General features: G+C 53.0%; 1 protein-coding gene across 4 annotated transcripts in view; it reads left to right on the top strand.

The window, feature by feature from the left end:
* Positions 1–11,278: 11,278 nt before the first annotated feature.
* Sema3f (semaphorin 3F) overlaps positions 11,279–22,758 on the top strand; it is a 29,377-nt gene continuing 17,897 nt past the window's right edge. The window contains exons 1-3 of one of the 4 annotated variants that reach the window (XM_021727494.2): positions 11,279–11,851; positions 12,137–12,255; positions 15,930–16,088. In XM_021727494.2, coding sequence (XP_021583169.1) covers positions 15,977–16,088 — 112 coding nt within the window. In that variant the 5' untranslated portion in view covers positions 11,279–11,851; positions 12,137–12,255; positions 15,930–15,976. Of the gene's footprint in view, positions 11,852–12,136; positions 12,256–14,971; positions 15,826–15,929; positions 16,089–22,758 lie in introns of those variants that run through there. The other 3 variants (XM_005326944.3, XM_013359442.3, XM_040269736.2) reach the window with 3 other exon arrangements.

Genomic DNA, 22,758 nt, shown 5'->3' on the forward strand with positions numbered 1-22,758 from the left:
AGCTACATTCTCATCCCCAGCCCTTTTTTTAAATTTTGAGATAGGGTCTCACTAAGTTGCTGAGGAAGGTCTCCAACCTTCAATTCTCCTGCCTCAATTTCCTACATCTCTGGAATTACAGATGTGTACCACCACGTTCAGCAAGGTCTCCTCTCCTTGAGGTGGCTCCCAGTCCTCAGCTCAAAGCCTGAGAGCCTGGTCTATCACTTCTTGGAGACAGTTATGTTGAAATTTCCAGCCAAACTGGGATGAAGCCAGATTCTCTGCCCAGGTTTTATCACAAGGCTGGGCACATGTGATTTCTACAGAATGAATGACATTTGACCAAGATATAGGGCAGAGTAAGGGGTTCCCCCAAGGACCTCACAAGAGAAAGACTAGCTGGACATTCAGGACAGACTTTCAGAGGAGACCATTTTGAATGAGGCCAGAAGGACCAGGAGTCCCCCTACTAGGGAGACAGGGAAGGGCACTCTTGGGGGAAGAGGAGCTGAGGCAAAATCTTGGGCACAACAGGATAGTACAGATGATGAACCTGGCTCTGCAGTAACCAGAGGCACTGCCCAGGCGAGCCACTAAGTTTTGTCTGGGAGGCCCTCCAAAGATCCTCTGACTTGTTCTGCTAGGATCACATAGCAGGCAAATTGGGCATTGCTGTTTGTCTGACTTAGACTTTCCATGGGACTCTATCAGGGCCTTCATTTCCCCATCTGCCATCTTTGTCTGAGTTCTGGCATAGTAGAGGGTAAAGGGTCCCTGGCATGGGAAGAACAGGGACTAGGGATGGGGCTCTGTGTGGAGAACAAGGACTAGGGATGGATTCTCTAGAGTTCTGAACTCTGTGGCCCTGATTAATAGGTAATAGAAGGAACAGAAACTAGCACCTACCCAGACAGATGGGAGCCCTAAGGTATCTCCCTACCACAAGCTCCATTGTGAGAAAATATTGGGAGCAACAAGGGGGATGCATGGAAGAAGTGAACACAGAATTTCTTCCCAAATCTGGCATGTGGTAGGAGTTCTCAGGCCTTGTGCCTGAGAAAAAAATCCAGCTCTTATCTCTTCTCTGAGGCCCCTTCTCTACCTGAAAGACCCAGGATGATGAGGTCTGGGCCACCTTGTGACCCTTAAGGTCACAGAACCTGAGCCAGTCTATGGCCCAGGACCGGTCTCCTTTCAAGCAAATAAAACTCCAGAAAGAAGCACCAATGTTTGGGATTGCAGTGACACATGCCTGCAACCCCAGCTACTTGGGAGCCCGAGGCAGGAGGATTGCAAGTTGGGAGCCCGAGGCAGGAGGATTGCAAGTTTGAGGACAGCATTAGCAATTTGGCAAGGACCTGTCTCAAAATTGAACAAAAAAAAGAAAGAAAGAAAGAAGGGGGTGGGAAGTGGAGGGGTGGAGAGAGAGAAAGAGAGAGAGAGAGAGAGAGAGAGAGAGAGAGAGAGAGAGAAGAAAGGAAGAAAAGGAAAAGGTGAGGGGTACACCAGTGTTATTCAGAGAATAGGCCCTAGCCATAGCCTAGTTTAGGCCCATTTAGACCTCTGGCTGGGAAATGTGGGCTTTCTGAACTTCAGTCATCCTAGAGCCTCAGGCTGCTGCCTAAGATTCCATCTTTGGGCCCCACATGAAGTTAAGACCTCTCTTAGGTTGGGATCTGGATATTCTTTTTTTTTTTTTTTTTTTTAATATTTATTTTTTAGTTTTCGGCTGACACAACATCTTTGTTTGTATGTGGTGCTGAGGATCGAACCCGGGCCGCAGGCATGAGGCATGCCAGGCGAGTATGCTACCTCTTGAGCCACATCCCCAGCCCAGGGATCTGGATATTCTTGGCTATACCTTTGGTGTACTCAGTTGGAGGGGCAGCCACAGTGAGGGCAGGTGATGCTTGGGATAGTCCATTTCCAGGGAGGAAAGCTGAGGCAAAGGGTGATCTGTGGGACTATCCACAGATAATAAGATGCAGGCTGGGTGTGGAGTGACAGACCAACCTTTCTCCATACCTGGCTGCCCTGAAACTGGAGAGAGCTAACAGAAAGGAGCTGAGGTTTCCTTGTTCCAACCACCAGCTGTCCATGTGTCTCCTCTCCCTGGGAGCAGGAGCTGGGTGCACAGAGAGCAGAGCAGGGAAAGGCAGCCCCATGGCTGAGGATTGAAGTGACCATTAGACTGGAAGAAACGGGGACAACTTGGTTAGAAGACAGCAATGGAGGGTACTTTAAGAAAAAGAATAGGTGGGCTGGGGTTGTGGCTCAGTGGTAGAGCACTTGTCTAGTAATGTGTGAGGCACTTGATTTGATTCTCAGCACCACAAATAAATAAATAAATAAAGGTTTATTAACATTTAAAAATATATTTTTAAAAAAGGCATAGGGATGTGGGGATGCTGCAGGCCTCAGTTTCACTTCAACTGTTTTTGTCCCCCCAGATTAAACCTGTGGATTAATCCCAGGGGTGTTCTGTTACTGAGTTATATTCTCAGACCTTTTGAGACAGGGTCTTTCACTAAGTTGCCCGGGTCAGCCTTGACCTTGAGATCCTCCAGTCAACCTCCCAGAGTTGCTGGGATTATAGGCATAAGCCCCTACATCTGGTTCCCTTTAGGGATTTGGAGGACAACTGCCTCCTCTGGAGATAGCAGTGCCCTTCTGGGTCTGGCTACTAGTATCTTGGGAAAACTGGACCCACCAAGACCTGAACCAGCCAGGAGGACTACTTGAGCCCCAGAGACCCTCTTTCCTGGGAACGGTGACTGTGGCTGAGGTGGACTGGAATGGCACACAGTAGGTGTTTAGGCAAGGTTTTAACACATGAATTTATTCCTTTGGGTGGCAGGAATTGGGTTCTCCCTAGTTAAACTGAGGATGCCGGGGGCCAGGCAGGGCAGAGTGTGAGGTCTGATTTTTTTTTATCTCTTCCCAAGTAGGCCCTGCCTCTCCCTGCCTACATCCCTCCCCCTGTCTCTTATCCCTCCATCTAGGTCGGTGCCTGTTGCTTCCGGCAGCAATCATGAGCTTTGCAGAAACTTGTCCTCAGATTAAAACTTAAACCACTATTTCAGGAGAAGGGGGCAGGGTGGCTGGCCAGGCAGGCCATGTGTCCAAGGGTATAGGGACTAGGGAGGATCCTGTCTCCCCCTCCAAAATCCAGGTCAGGTCCAATAGATGGGTTCCAAGGGAAGGCTGAAGGAATCCTGATCATGTTCAAAGATACCCAGGAACACTCCCAGTGCTGATCAGATCCTTGTCCTCTCTTCTGGATGTCTGCAACTTCCTCTCTGGCACCCCACTAGTCAGAGAGATCCTTTAAAATTTAAATCAGGCTGGGCATAGTGTTTTATACCTATAGTTCCAGCAGTTTGGGAGGCTGAGGCAGGAGAATCGCAAGTGCAAAGCCAGCCTCAGCAACTTAGCAAGGCCCTAAGCAATTTACCAAGACCCTGTCTCTAAATAAAATATGTTAAAAAAAGAGTTGAGGATGTGGCTCAGTGGTTAAGCACCCCTTGGTTCAATCCCCAGTACCAAAAATCTAAAATCAGACTCTGCCATTCCCCCTCATCCTCAAGTCAGTCATAGGCTTTCCTCTTTTAGAGGTTGCACCTCAACATTCAATGGAGTCCTAGTCTAGAATTCCCAGATGAGGTCACCCAGTTCCTTACTCTTCAAGGTCTCAGCATTCCCCTCTATTAAATGGGTGCACAATGGTGTTCTAATCTAGGTGAGTCTGAGCTCAGATTCTTCCCCAGACTACACAGATAACACAGGAAGAGTCCAAAAGTTCCAGGGTGAGAGGTCAGAGACCCCCAACATAGCCACGGCCCCCTGCTCTGCCCAATTATGTTTGAAAATCAACCCTTAATAGGACAGGAAATCACCCGAACCCCAGGGCAAGGAGCACAGGCTTGACTTCATTGCCCTGCCAACCACAGTACATGGAACAAGGAGGTTCATCATTCTGGATGAATGCTTAGCCGGCTCCAGGGGCAGGTTCAGCTTCCCCACAGGACTAGTGTTAGCCCTGTTACCCTAACCTTCCTCTAAGGAGACCATAAGCTATAAAGGGGAGATTTTCTGGAGGGAGCATTCCTTATTAGTCAACCCCAACACTGCTGGGCCACAGAGACCTTGCTGATGTAGCCTCTGTCTCCTGGCCTGGGAAGTCTACAGACCTAATTGGGATGCTCTAGTTTCAGATCTCTGGTGTGAAGGCAGGGACAGTAACCTCAGATTGCAAGCCCTCCTCAGGGATGACCTGGAGCCAGGCCTAGGGAGGAGGGCCAGGATGACAGGGTGCCCAAAGTCTGTACATCAACCCCTCCCCTTCCAGCAGGGCTCTCTTCATCTGGTCCCCACTTCCCTGCTGGGAGTGTAGAATTTAGGGGAGGCCACGCCACCCGCCATCACCACTGTCACGAAAGGGACATTCCCCAGTCATTTGGAACTAAGTAAGTCCAGATCTCAGCTAGCAGGCCTGGTTGCAGAAACCTTCTCAGGGGCCCCCCTCCCCCAGGACTGGGGCCACACAGACACATGGAGGGAGTGTGCTCAGCAGATGTGGACCTGGGACACAGCCAGAAACTTCACAAGACCAGAGCCTGTTGGTGTTAGCTTTGTCAGGGAGCTGCCTGGTCTCTCCTAGCGCTGAAGTCCACTTCTACCTAAGGGACTATGCCTGCCCTGGGGAGCTCAAGTGGAGCTTCACTGCCCTGTGTGTGTGTGTGTGTGTGTGTGTGTGTGTGTGTGTGTGTTCATGTGGATTGAACCTGGGGCCTTGAAGCTCTATACTATTAAGTCTACATCCTTAGCCCCTTTGCTACCTTTTAAGTAAAGCAGAGTCTATCTTAAGTCCTGGATACTACACCTTGAGAGATCCTCTTTCTTCAGCCTAGCTCTTAAAAAGAAGGGGAAAGAGCCAACAGGTACCCTTCTGAGTCCATCCAAAGCACCAGGTAAGCGTGAACTGAGGCCCCAAGGCATGAGTGAAAAGTAGCTCACAGCCTGTGATCAGCGTATGGACGGGCATGGGACTGAAGCTCCTGTCCCCCAAAGCCCCATTCATTCATTCATTCATTCAACACCTGGAGAAGCAACATAAGACAAAACACACAAAAGTCCTTTCCTCTTGGAATTGACAGTTGAGCATAAAAAAATATGTAAATTCTATAATATGTTGGGAGGAGAAAAAGAGAAGGGAGATAAAAGGAAGTTAAGAATGCTGGATGCACTGGTGGCTAGGATGGGCCTGAGAAAGGCTTGTATCGGGGTTAAGTCCCGAAGGTAGGGAGGGTAAAGCTGATGCACACAACTGTGGGAAGTGTGTCCAGATAAGGGGAATAGCCACTGCAGAGGCCCTAAGGGCTAGAATGTGCCAGGTGTGGGAAAAAAGTAGGAGGCTATAGCCAAAACAGGAGGAAGCAAGTCAGAAAGTTGGGGAGGGGATGGAGGGAATGATGTCATGCTAAGGACTGACTTTCATCCAACTAGAAGCCATAGAGAACTTTGGGCAAGAAAGAGACATGATCTGCCTTTCATTTTACCAGGGTCCCTCTGAATTCTGGCTAAGTAGGTTATAGGCGCTGAGAGAGCAGGAAGAAAGCTCCCATAATTGTCATGTGAGAGATGAGATTGGCTATGGAGGTGGAGGCCTCTTAGGCAGTGGCTGCAGAGCATGTGTTCAGGAGGTAAAAAGTGGTCACCTGACACTTTGTATATGGTGAAGGTGAAGTTTGAAGGATTTGCCAGTGGTTTGGATGTGAATGTGAGAGTCCAGGCTAACTCTGGGGCTTTTGGCCTGGGCTGCTCAAAGGGCAGAGCTGCCCCACTGAGCCAGGCTGGCATGAGCTCCCAGTTTGGGTGCTTTTTCACCTGGGCAGGGTGTCCTCAGCCAGGTTCATTGGCCAGTGGCTGGGACTGGTCACTACTGATCCAGGGCCCTGATTCCCAGAAATAAGACCTCTACAATGGAGCCAGAGGAAACCTGAGTCTGTCTGTCTTTCTTTCTTTCCTTCCTTCCTTCCTTTTTTCCTAGGGATTGAACCCAAAGGCTTTTACCATTGGGCCACAACACCAGCCCTTTTTAAATTTATTTATTTATTTATTTTTTAGTTATAGATAGAGACACAATATTTTTAAAATTTTTTTTTAAAGAGAGAGAGTGTGTGTGTGTGTGTGTGAGAGAGAGAGAATTTTTTAATATTTATTTTTTAGTTTTACACATCTTTGTATGTGGTGCTGAGGATCGAACCCGGGCCGCACGCATGCCAGGCGGGCATGCTACCGCTTGAGCCACATCCCCAGCCCCACAATATCTTTATTTTAACTTATTTATTATTATGTGGTGCTGAGCATCAAACTCAGGGCCTCATACGTATGAGGCAAGTGCTCCACTACTGAGTTACAACCCCACCCCCCCCAGCCCTTCTTAAAATATTTTATTTAGAGACAGGATCTCATTCAGTTGCTTAGAGCCTTGATAAATCACTGAGTCTGGCTTTGAACTCACCATCTTCCTGCCTCAGTGTCCTGAGCCCCTGGGATTATAGGTGTGTGCCACCATACCCAGCGGAAACCCAAGTTTCTACCCCAACTCTTATTGGGGAGGCCTCTCCAGAACCAGTAGGGACTGAGCTTTTAGCCTGGACTTGGGCTCCCCAGTGGGGGCTGGGCAGGCCTGAGGGGGTAAGGGAAGGCTGTCTGGCCTCTGTCTAAACAGGATGTGTTCAGGCTGGCCAATGGTCATGGGTCACTTCGAAGCCAGTAAAGCGTAGGCCCACTCGACCCTACCTTACATGGTCCAATTCATATACACACACCACATGAAATGAGGGGGTATGTGAAAACAAGCAAAGACCCCAGTGCCCTTATTCCTCTCTGTTATTCATGCTAAATTCACATGAGCAGCAGTTGCTAGTAGATTCCTAAAGGGCCCCAGGGGAGTACAGAAGGGTTTGGGTGCCCTGGGCAGGATCTTTTAGCGCCTGGATTGAGGTGAAGAATCCGCAGGGGCCCAATCCTGACACAGCCACTAAGGCTGACTTCCTGGGAGATGATGTCTCTTTCTAGAGGCCTGAAGGATCTAGCAGGAAACAAGAAGGACATTCCAGGCCCGGGGAACAGCATGTACAAAGACTCAAAGATGAGAGACAGTATAGAGCTCCTGGAAGAGGCTTGGGATCCCAAGGGGCCCAATAGGGGAAGAGGAAGATGTGATGCGGCAACCTTAAAAAAGGAGGCCTGTGCGGAAAGAGGCAATGTTTATGGGTGAAGGAGGTGGCCAAGGGCCCAATCCTAGAGGAAATGCAGGGTTTAGTGGTGCTGGAGTCTGGGAAGAACATTCCTGGTAGAGGGAACAACAGCAGAAAAGACTTGGTGGCAGCTATGGGGAACAGCCAGGGAGGTGGGTCTTTCCAGCTTTTGATCGGCTTAGAGCCAGCCCCTGGGGCAGGTTGGGCAGGAGAAAGCTGAACCAAACCTCATCCTGGCCCTGAGCCATGGTGACTCCTCACTGCTCCCCCTTCCTGGTGCTGCCCAACCAGCTGGCCCACACCCCCTCCAGGCCCCTTCCCAACACTCCCCCTCTCCAGGATCCGGTTCCTGGGCCAAAGAGCAGGCGGCGCCTGGGGCAGGGGAGATGAGAAAACCAGAAAGTGGGGAAACCTGAGCCAGCAACGCTAGGCGGGCCAGGGCCTGCTCAGCCTGCTAGGCCCGGGAAACAGGTTCCCCCGAGACTGGGGCAGAGGAGGGAGTGCTGGTGTGGCTGCCACCTTCATCCTCGGGGTATGGGGGGAATCTCTGAGGTCCAGGCTTTCTGAGGCCAGCCTTCATATGCCAGGCCAGAAAGGCAGGATCTCTCTCAGGAAGTGCATCAAGGGGCTCCCCTTTTCTGCTTCAGGCAGGCCAGGAGCAGACAGGGGATGCACGCAGCAGGAGGCCAAGAGGTGGCAGTTCAGTCCCCACAGCACAGCCTGGAAGAGTCAGAAGGAAAAGAAGCAGGCATGAACACTATTGGGTACTGCCAGGAACAGTCGGGCCAGGTGGAAGGGCTGGGGTGTTAGGGGAGGAGCCTGTCAAGACTCTCCTGCCTGCTGACAGCATCATCACCCAGGGTGGGGGCTGGGCCAATTTCTCCCAACTGTAAATCCCACTGTTGGCCCAGAAACCCCTCAGAAGCCTGTTTCTCTGTCTCTACCCCTCCCCAGCCCATGTGACCAGACTGGAACCATGGTGGGCCATGGAGTTGGGGGCAGTGTAGGGTTGAAGAAGATGCTTGGCACACTGGGGAGGAGGCCTGACTATTTCCCTTCGGGTTGCCCTATTCCCCTTCCAGGTCACCTAAGTGGAACTTCATACTATTGGGCATCCTGGGTGATTCTCAGGCAGAGCTAAAATAGCTGAGTAGTCTTTTGAGGGGAGGACAGTAGGAATATGGGTGTCAGGGAGACCATAGGGTAAGGGCAGTCAGTCCATAGCAGCTTGGTAGCAGAGTGAGGAATTGACTCTCTGGCTTCTTGGCTCATATTCCCTCTCAGATCAAGATGGAGTGCTGCAGGGCCTTGCTCTCTTATTTGTTCAATAAAGATTTACTGAGCTCCCTTAACTCCACATGGGGCTCTAGGACTCAGAACCAATTCTAAGCACCTGTGTCTGGGATGGCAGGCCTCGGCTCCACATGGGTTCCCTAGCTGGTCCTTCTGTCCTGGAAGTTTTTTCTTTTTCTTTTTGGTTCTGGAGATTGAATCTAGGAATGTTTTTGCCACCAAGTCACATTTCTGGTCCTTTTTTATTTTTTGAGACAGGGTCTCACTAAATTGCTTAGGGTCTCGCTAAGTTTCTCAGAAACTTATCTCAGCCTCCCCAGTTATTGGGATTACAGGTGCCCCACCAGACTCTGTCCTGGGTTCTCAAAGCTCCTGAAATGCTGCCCTCTTCAGTCACCATAAGACTGATGGTCATATGCCCCACTTCTACCAGTCTCTACTTCTTCCTCTCTGCAATGGGGATAATTGCTTCTTGGTGTGATTGGGAATTATGACTTCCAGGGCTGGTTTCAATGGGATCTTTTTTTTATTTTTTAAAGAGAGAGAGAGAGAGAATTTTTTAATATTTATTTTTTAGTTTTTTGGCGGACACAACATCTTTGTTTGTATGTGGTGCTGAGGATCGAACCTGAGCCGCACGCATGCCAGGTGAGCGTGCTACCGCTTGAGCCACATCCCCAGCCCTCAATGGGATCTTTAGATCCCTGAAGTTGAAGGCAAAATTGTAGAAAGCTATACAATATTACTCCAAATAATATCATATAACAACATATTACAATGATACAAAATGCTTAGCCTACCCCTGACATAGAGCAAGGACTCAGTGAGGATTCACTGCTGCAATAATGCTATTTTTTTTTTGGATTGATTATTCAGTCCCCAAATTATCTATGAGATAAATTGGCCTTCCATCCTGTAATGAGGCTCAAATCTAACTCTCTTTCCTTTCCCTTGCCTCTGTCCCTCCCCTTCCAGGTCACCTAAGTGGAACTTCATGAACAAATCAGTTGAGTCTCTTTCCTTCTGGATCCTGCAACCTGTAGGTGTTGTTAGGTCCTCACAGTTCTGCCTTAGTGTTCATGATGATGCTGATAATGCCAGGGTGGTGACAGCAGTGGATGGGCTATGAGGACACCATGGAGGCTGAGAAAGGATGGAAGAGAGGGTGCTTGAAGCCATAGTGAAGGTGACCTCGCTGCTGTGGTGGTGGTAAAGTGGTAATAACCTCAGTGGTGGTTATGGTACAGAGGAGTGAGGATAAAGAAGGATGACTGTCACAGGGTTTTATTGTCATTCCCCACCCCTCCACTGGTGCTGCGGATTGAACCCAGGCCCTTGAGCATTCTAAACATGCCCTCTACCAGTTGAGCATCACAGCAATTTGAATGAAGCATGACAGAGAGAGGAGGTACAGACACAATCACCACAGGTACCATAACCCCAGTTGGTGTTTCCTCACCTCAAATGCCCAGCCTCTGCTCAAAGCATGTGGGTAGCACTCTGCTCTTGAGTCCTCAGCAGGATCCTATGATCTGTCCCACACTACACTATAGTTACTCAGTCAAAGGGTCACAGGGACAGAGGTTTGCTCCTAGGAGTCTTAGCCAGGAACAGAAGTAAGGAAGGATAAGAGAAAGAAAGGGAGAAAGAGTAGGAAGAAAGAACAAGAGAAAAAGGAGGAGGGAGAAGAAAAGGCCAGATTGAGGCAGGGGAAGGAGGGAAAGAGGAGAAATTATGGGAGGAAGAGGAGGGAAATGAAGGAGACAAAGCTGAAGGGAGAGGAGGAGAAAGAGGAAGAGGGAGAGGAAGGAGAAGAGGAGAGGGAAAAAGAGTTGGAGAAGGAAAGAGTAGAAGACAGAGAAGAAGCAGAGGACAAAGAGGGCCAGAATCTCTGGGGACCTTGGCAAAGTGCATAGGGCAGGGAGAAGTAGTCTTGGCTGATGAGGACATGACCTTGGAGGTTCGGTTGAGCAGAGGGTCCCTTCCTGAGGTCAAAGTGAGCCTCTGTTCAGTTGCTGAGCCCTTGGGTTATCACAAGGCCATTTGAAAGCAAGTGTCCCTTTTAGGAGAGGCCTCAGTTCATTTGATTTCTCTGGAATATGGAATTATAAAGGATAGTCTTTGGGAGTCGCTAGCTTGAAATAGAGCTGGTTATTGAGGTGATCACGGAATGGGGGGAGCATCTGGTGGCCGGACAGAACTGGTGGCTGGACTGCTCGGACCTGGCCCTAAGCTAGAGGCGGTGGCCCGCGGGAAGGTCCAGCAGTGTCAGGAGTCCCAGGGGCTGCACCGCCACCTGCTGAGCAGCCAGGGCAGTCCCAGGTCCTGCGCTGCTGGGTTCAAGCTAGGTGCCTCGGGCGCGGTTGGCGGCGAGTGGGAAGGAGGGACGCTGAAGGGGGTGCGCAGGTGAGCGCAGGCTGGTTGCTTCCCGGCGGCGCCAGCCCTTCTCGCCAGGGAGTTGAGTGCCCGGGTAAACACCAGTCGCGATGTGCACGGTGTATCCACGGAGAGACAAAGCCAGGGCGGGGCGGGGGCGCCGCCCGCGAAGCGGGGGCGGGGATGCGGGGTTCAGATTAGCCTCCCCTGGCATGGGTTGCCCACCGCCTGGGAACGCTGAGCCCAGCTCGCGGACAGGTGGAGCGGGGGCGGGGCGGCGGCCGGGCGGGTCCCGCCCCGGGGGTGGGGCCGGCCGGGCGGGGCGGGGCGGGGCCGTGCTATGCAAATGTCGCCCACGGGCGGCCAATTGCTGGCGCTCCCCGCGCGGCTCCGAGCGCCCTGTCCCGCCAGCGGCCGCGAGACCAGAGCAGAAAGCGAAGGAACCGCGGCGGTCCAAGGAGCCCCAAGCGCAGCGTAGGGCCAGGGCGCGCCTCGAGGAACCGTGCAGCCCAGCGCGGCCGCCCGACCCTCGTCCAGCAGCCAGGCGAGCGCAGCGACACCGGGCCGAGCCAAGCGCAGCGCCCCGAAGCCGAGCGCGCGCCACCGCCCGCGCCCCGCGCTGGGGAATGCGCCCTCGGCGCGCCGGCCAGGGGGCGCCCGCAGCCCGCCCCGGGGGAGGCGGCCCCGAGCGCCCCTGATCCTTCCCATGGCCCGGGCTGGGGCCCGGGGCCTCGGCTGCTGACGTGCCCCAAGCCCGCGGAACCAGTTAAAGCCGCGGCCCCGGTGTGGATCTGTGCTCAAGCGCAGCGGCAAGAGGGCGCGGGCAGGGCCATGGCCCCGGGGGGCCGCTAGAGCGGGCCGGCCCAACAAGAGCCGCTCCGCCACCACTGCGGTCGACACCGCCCGGGCGCCCAGGCCCCGCCGCCTCAGAAAAGGTGAGTGCAGCGGTATCCGGAGGGAGTGGGCAGGCGGCCGGGCCACCTCGCGACCCCTCTGGGATCCGCGGCACTGCAACTCTGCAGAAGTGTCCAGTGAGCTAGACTCGGCAAGCCGAGGCACTGCCCGAAGACGCAGGAGGCTACAGGACTAGGGTGGGCTTCGTACCTGTCCCGGCGGTCCGGACCACTTAGCTCTGGGGCTGTATAATGATGCATGGATGTCTGGGTGATGTGGCCTGTGGGGTCACCAGTGTGCAAAGCAACTTTTTCCCCCACCCGCAGGGATCCGAATAGGTGGATACCTTCACCCTCACGCTCCTGGAGCTGGAGTTCCGATTCCCCTTCTCCTGTTTTCAGTTTTCTTTCCCATTAACGCCTGAGGCAGCACTCTTCTGCATTAGGTACGCCTGCCCTGCCTCAGTGTCCCTATCTGAAGACCGGGTCAGTCAGAAGGAAAGCGCTATACTGGCAGCACCCACGGGGGTAGGGGTTTGCCCTGATCAGTAGGGCAGGAACACAGCCAACTCAGAGGTTTTTCTCCTAGCATTTTGCCATCCCCTTGACCCTCAGCTGCATCTTGGGTTTGCTTTTACAGCAGGGAGTCCTGCTTGGGTTTATGGGTCCCCTGCATGTGGAAGTGGAAATGATCCTGCAGTCAAGCCCCTGTTTGAACCCAGGGCCCCACTACTTAAGTGTAACAGGGTCAATAGGGGCTTGATGGGCTTGCCTGGAGCAAGTAGGACAGGAGGATGTCAGGGTGGCCCAGGAATTAGGTAGTGCTGGCAAGAGGAGTCCTTTGGAACTAGAACTGGGGACCTTGATGGATAAATAACTCCTAATTTTCGAGATAGCTGCATTTTGCCACCAGCCGATTAGTGACTCGAGAGAGGACAAATGGAAGGCACCAGTGTGTTCACCCTGGAGCTGAGCCAGGTTGGAGACCCCTTGTCCTTCTAAATTCACCCAGTTTGTCTCCCAGAAGCCACTATCCTAGTTGCAGAGATGGGAAAACTGCCCAGGGATCAGGAGACTCATCCCAGCCCAGCGTGTTAGATGGAGCTGGGGCCTCTTCCCAGGCTACTCAGGGGGGTGTGCCTGGACCCCATGTCTGGGCAAGACAAGGGCATAGGCATACCTACCCCAACTGCTCCCCCTCAGTTCTGAAGAAGCCAAGCCCGGAAGTGCAGAGGTGGGGGCCAGAGAGAAGGCCAGAAGCCCTAGCTTCAGTCCTTGCTGCTCTGCATACCTTGGGGTGGGGGGAGGATGGAGCCAGGCCCAGGTGACCTTGACTGGAAAACCCTGGCCACAAAAGCGGGGTTTCAGTCCCAGCTATGCTGGGGCTGCTTTGCTTCCTGGTCCATGAGGTGTTGGGGGAGGGGGAGCCAGCCGCCAGGAAGGAGCTGGGGGGTGGGTGGGTGGTTTATATCTGAGGGGTTGAGTAGCTGGTGGGGTGCTCTTAATAATTTCCTCCCCATGTTCCCCCACAGCCCCTGTTTCTGTCTTATTTCCATCTAGGCAGTTCTCAGTTCAGAAGAGCCAACCTCCCTTTCCTGAGGCAGGCTGTCCACCCCCAACCCCTCACTGAGCTTGGGAGGTCTGGATCAGGCTGGACAATTCGACCACCTGGCCCCCTGTCCAGCCCCCAGGTGCCTCCGGACCTCTTCCTCTAGCCGCCCCTTCCCTGCACCCCTTGCCAGCCCCAGCTCCTCGTTTCTTTGTTCAGGCGTCTCTCCTCCGTCCCTCCCTCTCTCCTCCCTCTCTCCTCCTCCCTCTCTCCTCCTCCCTCCCTTACTCCCTCCCGCCAGTTTTCCTCCTCTCCCTCTCAGCCCTCCTCCTCCTGGTGGGCTCCCAGGTGGCGGTGGCTGTTCCTTCTCTGTCCACCCATTTGAATCTGTTCCGATTTGGGGGCTTTTAGGGGGCTGGGGCCAAGTAGAAGGCATCTAGGGGCTGACAGAGGGGAAGGGACTGTGGAAACCTCCTCCCCCTTTCCCTTTCAGTCCTTTCCCTCTTCTTCCTTCCTTCTCCTTCTTTCTGCCATCATTAGGCTAAAGAGGGAGCCTGGACTTAGGCCTGAGACCCCAGCAGACTTCGCATCCCCCATTCACCTCTCTCAAGGGCCAGAGCATTGTAGGAGGTCCCTGTAGGGGCACTATGGGAAGTCCCCCACCTTCCTGGACACCTTGGGTGAATCTAACTTCTGTCCTTGGTGACCCTGACCTTTGTCACCATGAAAATGGATGCAAGAAAAATGAGGTCACGGGGAAGGGGAAGGGGTAGATGGGAGGCAGATTGACAGGAGCCCCCTGCTACATAGAATCAAAGCTCTCAAAGGGACTGAGAATGCATCCCTCCCAAGCCAGGACAGTATCTCCCAGCTTTCCTGAGCCCCACCCCACTAGCAGGTCAAGTTCTTGAGCAAAGTCATGCCTGTGAGGACCTGCATAGGCATGCAGGTATGGAAGTGTATACATCCAAGACTGTTAGTGGGGGCCCTCCCAGGTGGGTGAGGGAGGTTGCACAGCCCTTTCTCCCACCCGTCCCCCTTATCAGAGCCCGCTTTTCCGTCAGCACTAGCTTTGTGCCCCAGCAGACTGGGGGGGAGGGGCTGGTTCTGATTCTCCCCACCCCCAACTGGCCTCCTCAAGAGGGAGCATCTGGGATGGAGGATATCTTAAGGAACATGAGAGGTGTGCCAGGCATTCTGGAGCCATGTTCCCACAGAGAGCACCACATGAGGAATAAGCCAGGAGGCCTGAAGCTGTACTTCCTGTTTGAGGAACCATGAGTGGTTTGCCTTGGCAGGAGAGGAAAGAGCTCAGGGGATGTGGGTCTTGGGAGGGCATGAGGGTCTGTCCAGTGAGGCCTAAGAGTCCGATGTGATGCCTGGTTCTTGCCTCAGCATTAGTTAGCAATGTCAAGGGAGTAATAGGCCACAGTGCCCCCCACCCCCAAAAGAGTCTTAGAAATGGGCCTGGGTCTTACCTCCCTGGGAACAGACAGGGCAGACTAAGGAATGGGGCTTACATTATCATTCTTGATGACCCCCCCAACCCATGCTTCCGTGTGTGTGTGTGTGTGTGTGTGTGTGTGTGTGTGTGTGTGTGTGTGTGTTGGGGGTGGTAGGAGTTGGCGCTGGTTTATGCCGGGAGGGAGCAATATGTTCTGACAACTGGTGCTGGGCTGCGTTTACCCAACAGCCAGCCTGCCTGGGGAGACAATATTTGAAAAACATAGTATTGAAACTTGGATCTGCTAAGGATGTGGGGGGTCTGAAGGAGGTAATTCAGCCATCTCATACCCTGCCCCAGGCCCACTGGCCATCCTAGCTCCCCTTCTTCACCCTCTAGGGTCAAAACTGGAACTTTTCCTGGCAGGAAGTCCTTCTGCCTGTCTGACCTGGGTCCTTCCTGCTTTGACTTTAGTAAAGTTGAGCCCTGCTATTCTGTACATCTCTTTTTTTCTTGCTGATGCTGTCCCTTCTGCTTTAGGCTGTCTGTGTGTGTCTTGCTCATCCTCCCAGTTCTCTCCCGTGCTTCTCCACACACCAATAATCAGGTCCAGATTTCCCTGCATCCACTGGGAGGGAAACTTTGGCTAGAGCATTCAGGGATGAAACCCATCTCTTCCTCCATTGCTCAAGGTGGGAGAGAGAAAAGGAGTCCACTTTCCTGGCAGTGGGTGCAAGGGAGAGAGCCTACTGGGGATTGGAGAGGGCTCCAAGATCACCTGCTCATGCTAGACCCTTTGAATGTAATTCAGGATTCTATGAGGGGTAGAATTTAAGTCTCCAGCTGCTCCTCATTAGCTCTGGTGATCCCAAGCCACCCACCATGGCCTGGTCTTGTTTGTCCGTGACACTTTCCCAGACAAAGGCAGAAGAGCATATATCAGGTCTGCACACTGGAGCATTTATGACCCCAAGTGGGGTGTGTGAACATGAAGACCCCGCCCCGTTTACTCTTTTTGTTCAGGTAGGGAAACTGAGGTACCTTGGGCAGAAATTGAATAAGGGAAATGTTGGTAAGGAGGGAATCCCTCATGTGCTTCATACATTCCAATCTTGTTCCTCTCCTAGGTGTCCAGAGACCAAGCCTGCTTCCTGGGCCCTAGGCCCCTCCCACAATGCTTGTCACTGGTCTCCTCCTCTGGGCTTCCCTACTGAGTGGGGTCTGGTCAGCCACCCCTACCCAAGACCACTTCCAGGCCACTCCCCGCGTCCGGCTCTCATACAAAGGTAAGAGGCTGCCTTGATCTTCCCCAGAAATCTTTCTTTCTTCAGAGCACTTGACTCCACTGCACAAGAAAGAGAAGAAGGGCCGGGGCAAAAAAGGGACAGATTGTACAGCCACGTGGGTTTTCCTGGGCATGGTGGGAAGGGCAACACAGGAGATGGAGTCTTGCTGGAAAAGGCTGGAGACTAGACCACTTAAATATTTTGACAAAGGGTCCAGAGTCTGGGCATCTATGTTCCTGGGCTATGTGGCTCACGGTGTTCAGGGAATCTGTCTCTGATTCCCTGAAGGTGAGAGCTGAGGAAATGGGTATGTTATTCCTTCTAAACCTGAAATTGCTTTGTAGTGTATGCTGGTGTCCTGGGCAGCCCCTGGGTAGAGACATGGAGGCAGACACTGGAGCCTCACCAAGCTGGAGGAGCAGCACCTCCCCTGTTGGAGCATGGGTTCTAAGGAGCCTTCCTATGATCTCCAAGTGGGAGGGGTTCCCAGGAATCTGGGAGTCAGTCACTGTGGCCTGTTATAGGTTCAGGGAAAACTCATGCTATTATGAGAGACCTCGCTCCCTGGATCCCTAGTGAGACTTTGATTGGAAACTCACTGGAAGGGTTTTTATTTGTTTGTTTGTCTTTTATTTTATTTGCTTGTTTATTTTGTAATGAAGCCACACTGTGTTTCCCAGGCTGATTGCAAACCCCTGGGCTCCCGTCATCCTTCGTCCTCTTGAGTAGCTGTGACCACAGGTGCATGCCACCATCCCCAGTGCCATTGGAAGGTTTTAATGATGTGCTGGGGTCTGCAGCTAGTTCCCAGCTCCATCACCTTTGCACCTAACCCACTTGGGCAGGTGAATACATGGTGCACGCACCCAAGAGGACATTATAGCTCACCTGGCTAGCAACTTCCTCAATGGAGGATGTGGTCTCCAGAGTCCAACCTGAGCTTGGGGAGAGGGGCAGTGGCCATGCCGGGGTCTGGGGAATCTGGGGTCATTGCTGAGTTCTCAGCCTCAGCTGTTCTCTGGCCAGAGGTAACTTTGTCCAGCCTCCTCTGCCCTGGGTGGGGCCAACTCAGCCTTGGCTGGCCAGATTTCCGGGCAGCCATATTGAAAGGCTGGGCTGACCTTTCCTTCCTCAGGCTTGGCTGAGACCCAGCCCCCATCTTACCAAATGTCCCCCCTCCCTCATAGGGCCCCTCCCTGGCCTCATGCCACCCAGGCAACTAGATGGAAAGAGTGGGGAGTGAGCTGCCTATCATGAGCTTTCCTAGCCCCTCACTTCTGGAATTTCTGAGGATGGGCCTGGAGGGAGTCCTCAGTACGGCCTGGGAAATGAGCAGAGAAGAGTTAATCCATTCGGGTTAGAAAAGCACCCCCCTTTCCCAGGCTTGGGTAGGTGAGATATTTATTCTGCTGATACCTCCACCCTTCCCTGGTGGAATTCTTCAGAACAGATTAATAAATCTTGAAGGAGTCAGGTCCACTCCTCAGTCCCTTCCCTGCCCAGGGTGTCTGCAGGGCCAGTGGAGTGTCTCCTTCCCTCACAGAGGCAGGGAGGGGTGGCTTGGGTTCCATACCCTAGGGATCCTGTGTCCACTCTGGGAAACAGGGAGGACAAGACATTCCTTTTAACCTTCTTGGACCTCCAAGGGTAAAGGGGCAAAGGCTTTTGTCCCTGTTTTCCAGAGAGAGAAACTGAGTCTCAAGCAAGGGCAGAGCCAAGGTCAGTCAAGCAAGAGGCAGAAGCGAGGCCAGAAATAGAACCCTGGTGTCCTGGCCTTGCCAGCGCCCACATCTTGTTGGGTCGATTCCCTCTCAATTAGTTCTGAAGCCGACACCCACAGTGACTAAAAGCCATGCTTGCTGGCAACCAGCCTAGGGTGCCCCATGCTGTGGAGGACTGGGGTAGGGCTGGAGGTTGTCTGGGGCCACCCCCTCCCCAGGCAGGTTTACCAGCAGAGAATGACCGTCCCTGTCCCCACCTGCCTTGCATTCTAGTGTTATGCTTAATTGCTTCAATTTAGCAGATTCTTGGGCACCTATTGTGCACCTGGCCCTGGCTGAATGCTGGTGACTGCTGCGGATGAGATGAGGTGCTCTCAGGTAGACAGCTGAAAAGACAATGGATATTCAGTTGATCAGTGCCCTGGGGAGCCAGTGTGCACTGTGCCTTTGAGTCCTCCATGCTGAATGATCTCAGCTGATTATATATATACAAGTGTCCCTCAGTGAGGAGAAGGTCCTCACCAAATGCTTGTGGAGAAAGAATAAAGACCAAGGCCTAGAGAAACTGGACTCCCACAGCTAGGCTACATGCTGGGAAATGGGGAAGGGAGTTTTTCCTTCCAGGGTACACAGGAGGGCATAGAAAGGGTTGTTCTCAGAAGCACCACTGGCCACTTGGGCTCCCTGACTCTCCTTCTGTGCTTGGATAGATATAGCAACTGGCAGGCAGGAGTACCAGTTCTATCCTGGTTAGGGCTAGACCCTCCAAAGCAGAGGTGCTGGCATAAGGGGTCACACTGTTCAGGCCAGATAAAGGAACAAAGGCAGGAACTGGTGTCAGACTTGGGCTTGCTGCCCTGCCCGCCCAGGCACCCCAGCCAGATTTAGAACTTGAAGGTTGTGAGGGCAAAGGGGCCCAGAGTTCAGATTGGTAACTCCTATGGCTCATCTCCTTAGCTTCCATCAGTAGCACAGACAAGGTCCAAGTGAGGGGTAAAATGGGACAGTTTTCCAGGAGTTGGCAAAGCGCTCTTTGATTCTCAGTTCTGGGTTCTGGAGAATTCATGGATGCCTGGGACTGGAGCCCTCTTCCCCTCCCCATTTTCCCAAGGTCTGGAGTCCTTTTCACCCAGAGTCACAGATGGTCTCCATGAAAAAGCTCTTCCTTTCCCTACCCTGAGATGACTCTAGGCCCTGGGGTACCACCTCCATCCCCTGCAACAGTAGGGAGGTGCAAGGCCCTGCCCGGTCCTTTGTTTAGCTTGGAGAGTGTTTACTTTTTCCCAGGAAGCCGCCCTTCAATGCACTGCTGCTGCCTGGACTAGCTTTGGCTAGGACTTGGGGTCAAAAGATGTTTGGTCGGAGAGAGGGATCTTGTGATGGCAGGCAGTTGGACTACGAGGAAAACTGAGGCAGGAAAAGGGAGAGGGAACAAAGGGTCACCTTGTGAGGGGAGGTCAGGAAAGATGAAAATAATGGAAATAAGGGTGGGTAGGTGCCTATTGTGATAAACAGGCTGTAGTCTCTCCCAGGCCTGAGCAGAGGCTGCCCAGTTAGTTACCTTTGAGAAGGAGGCTCAGAGGGGCTTCCTAGGTCACCCAAGTGGAAGATTGAAATTGTGCCTGGCTCTGCTTGATGCCTAAACCTGCTCCAGGACTGAGAGTAGAGGGTGGGGTCCTGGCGATGCTGTGACACAACCTGTAGCCATGAGTTACAGCTTGGGTTCTAGGATCCTGCAGAGCCAGCTTCAGTGGTCATAGTATTGTTTCCCGAGGAAAGGGCTGGTGTGGCACCGGCAGGTTCCTCTTGTCTTCTGTCTACTAAAGGAGCAGAAACGGAGTTTGCTTATTTTCAGGCTATAATTCTACTGAACAGTGTCTGCCAAGAAGCCCTCTTAAGTCAGACATGAGACAACCAGGACCCCAAAGAAAAGGGGCTTCGGTGTCCAGAGCCTCTCTGCATCTGGGCCCTCTCTGACCCGAGGTGCAGCTGACTCCTTAGTGATTAAGGATAAATGGGTGGGGCTGGTCGCTGCTCTCCCACCTGCTTTGGCTTAGATTCTGGGTGGAGAATGGCTCAGAAGAGTAGTACCAGTCACATCATTTGCATGTGCATCCGAGGACCAAGGTTGCCAGATCTTGTTCAGAAATGACAAGGTTGGAAGTCAGGAGAGGTCACAATAGGGGTTAAGGTGGAAGGCCTGCAGCCTTGGAACCAGGCTTAGCTACTGGGGTGGGGATGGGGATGGGAATAAGGCTGGAGAGCTAGATGACCTGTTCTTGCCCCTCAGGGGCTCCATGGCCAGCCAAACTGGGACACAGAGCTTTCAATTGCAGAGTAGAAGGAAGAGACCCAGGAGCTCTGAGGCCAAGAGTGGCCTCAGGAAGCTGACCTGGGGTCAGGTGGAACTAATCCGATAGGGATCGGTGTGTATTCCAGGATGAACCAGGATGACAATTGACCCATGGAGAAAGTAGAGACAGTCATTGAATTTATCCAAGAACTTGTGTGAGGCCCAGTCTGACTCAGCCGGACCATGGGTTGGGGCCTTCAGTTGTTGCCCATCTGGGTCCAGCCACACTTTGGATGGGACTGCCACTGGTTGGGCCTCCCCAGCACAGGCCTCGTCTCCAGCTCCCTGGCATGTTGCCTGCCCCTCCCTGCCTGGCTCCAGCTTCCCTTGGCACTGAGCATGGAGCTGGTGCATGCTCAAGGAGTAAATCATGTTCCTTGGCAGCCCCCACTGCTTCGTAATCGTAAAGAATTTAAAGAGAAACCACCAGGATAAAAATCTCACCCTGGCCCATAAAGGCATCTTTCACCCTGTGGCTCAAGAGGCAAGCCAGCCTCAGAGGGGCCTTGTGGCTATCTGCACCTGTGTGTAAGCACTTCTGACCCCTTGATCCTTCCAGAGGTAGTGATAGCTCAGAAGGTGGCTTCAGGGCTATAACTTTCTGACCCCTGACTCTGGGAGCCTGCCAGCTCCACACCCAGGGCTAAGTAGAACACTTAAATTTGTTATGGTGCAGAGGTGGTGGCGGTTAAGCTGGCTGGCCCTGAAGGCAGACAAACCTCTGAGGTTGACTGTGTGACCTCAGACAAGTGCCTTAGCCTCTCTGAGCCCTGGTTTCCCCCCATGAAAAGTAGGATTGGTAGTTACTCCCTAGAAACAGCATCCCAAAGGCTCAGGCTGTTTTGCTTGTGACCTGATATGGGGTAGACCCTGAGCAGTGTCTACTTCTCTGCTCCCACTACCTCCTGCAAAATGGGGATGAATACTGTTATTGCCCTAGCAGTGAAGGAAGTCTCAGTGACCAGGATGGTGGCAGATAGATGAGGAGGGGGAGTGCCCCAAGGTGAACACACCTCTCCCTCTGGAATTCTAGGTTTTGTTTAGGGGGATGGTACTTGGAAAGAACTGCAAGAAGGACCCTGAGCTGTGCAGGCTGGATGGATGGGGTCAGGAGGGGAATTCCTATCACTAGCATCCAGGTATCTGGCAAGTTTCATCTGGAGGAGACAGCATCTCAGAGGAAAGGAGATTATAGAGAGGGAAAAGCAGGGGTGAGGGGCATGCAGTGCTGAACCTTGTGACTTTTAGCTCTTTTCTTATGGCAGAGGTACTAATTATGGATGGTGGGAAAATTCTAATGATAGAGATGCATTTGGGGGAGAGTGGGTGCCTTGGAAGTAGCCTCCTGCTGAGATCAACTTAGATCCTGGTTGGGGCACCTGATCACCTCCAGTGACTCCCTCTGTGGATATTGTTGTGGCTCCTGCAGCTTGTGTTAGGGTGGCCAGACATGGGCTGCTCACTCAGGCATCTACACAGCAGGGCAGAGAATGTGTTTGCCTCTCCTGGCCTGGTGCTGTCCTGGGAATCTGAGCCCTGTCTCAAGGGAGCCCTTGGAGAAGCAGAGAGGATTCCTGCTGCATTTTTCTTAGAAATAGCAAGAGGGCCTTTGCCAGAGGTCTGGATGCCAGAAGGCTGCAGCCTCAATCCAAAGCCCAGCTCACGTGGGCGCCTGCGCTTGGCAGGCCTGCAGCCCCGCACCCAGGCTGCCGAGGGAGAGGGTAGAGTCCTCCTGGGCTCCAGACCATGGCCACTGGTCCTGACCTAGCAGAGAATGGGGTTTGGGCAGTGGCTGCTGGTGTAGGATCCAGGGAACCGGTCTGTGGTGGGGGACGAGGCTCTGCTAGGGCCACTGTGGCATTCTTACAGGAGGGACAAGAGCTAGCCAGCTGGTGCATTACTGTGTAGGGCAGAGACCAACCCAAAGCAAGGATCCACAAGCCCTTGGGGCCTGGACACCTCAGCTCCAGACTCCCTTCCCCCACTCTTCCTTCCTTTCTCCCTCCCTCTTCCCCACTTGCTTTCACCCACTCCTAACACTAACCTTCCCTGACTTCCTACCTCAATTGAGTCTTTCCTCTGAAGTTATAGCAACGAGCCAAGAATCTTATTTCTTCCGACTTGGGGCCCAGTGTGGATGCCCTTATTTCTCTCCATGGGCAGAGTCCTCAACTTTGTGTATTAGCCGGTCAGCATGGCCCTGAAGGCAGACAAACCCTCAATTCTATCCTTGTTGACTGTGTGACCTCAGACAAGTGCCTTAGCCTCTCTGAGCCCTGGTTTCCCCCCATTACATTATACATTACAACTACCAAAGCAGTGCCTAGAATTTTGGGACTCCTACAAGCACTGAAGCTGGGTGGTTGGCCCTTGAGGTGGCCGCAGTCCAGGGATGCTTGCAATATCATTTTGATCAACCCCTTCCTGTACTAGCACTAGGCCTGTGTGCCATACCCGTTGCCTTCTCTTAATTGGCTGCCCGCTTAGACCTGCTTGGGCTTCTGATCTAGCCTTGCCACAGCCTCAAAGCTGACCTTGAGCCCAGATCTCTATGCTTTCGTTTTCCCATCAGAATATATTGACAAGGGGGCTAAAC

This window comes from Ictidomys tridecemlineatus, chromosome 3 (assembly GCF_052094955.1).
Source record: "Ictidomys tridecemlineatus isolate mIctTri1 chromosome 3, mIctTri1.hap1, whole genome shotgun sequence".
NCBI lineage: Eukaryota > Metazoa > Chordata > Mammalia > Rodentia > Sciuridae > Ictidomys > Ictidomys tridecemlineatus.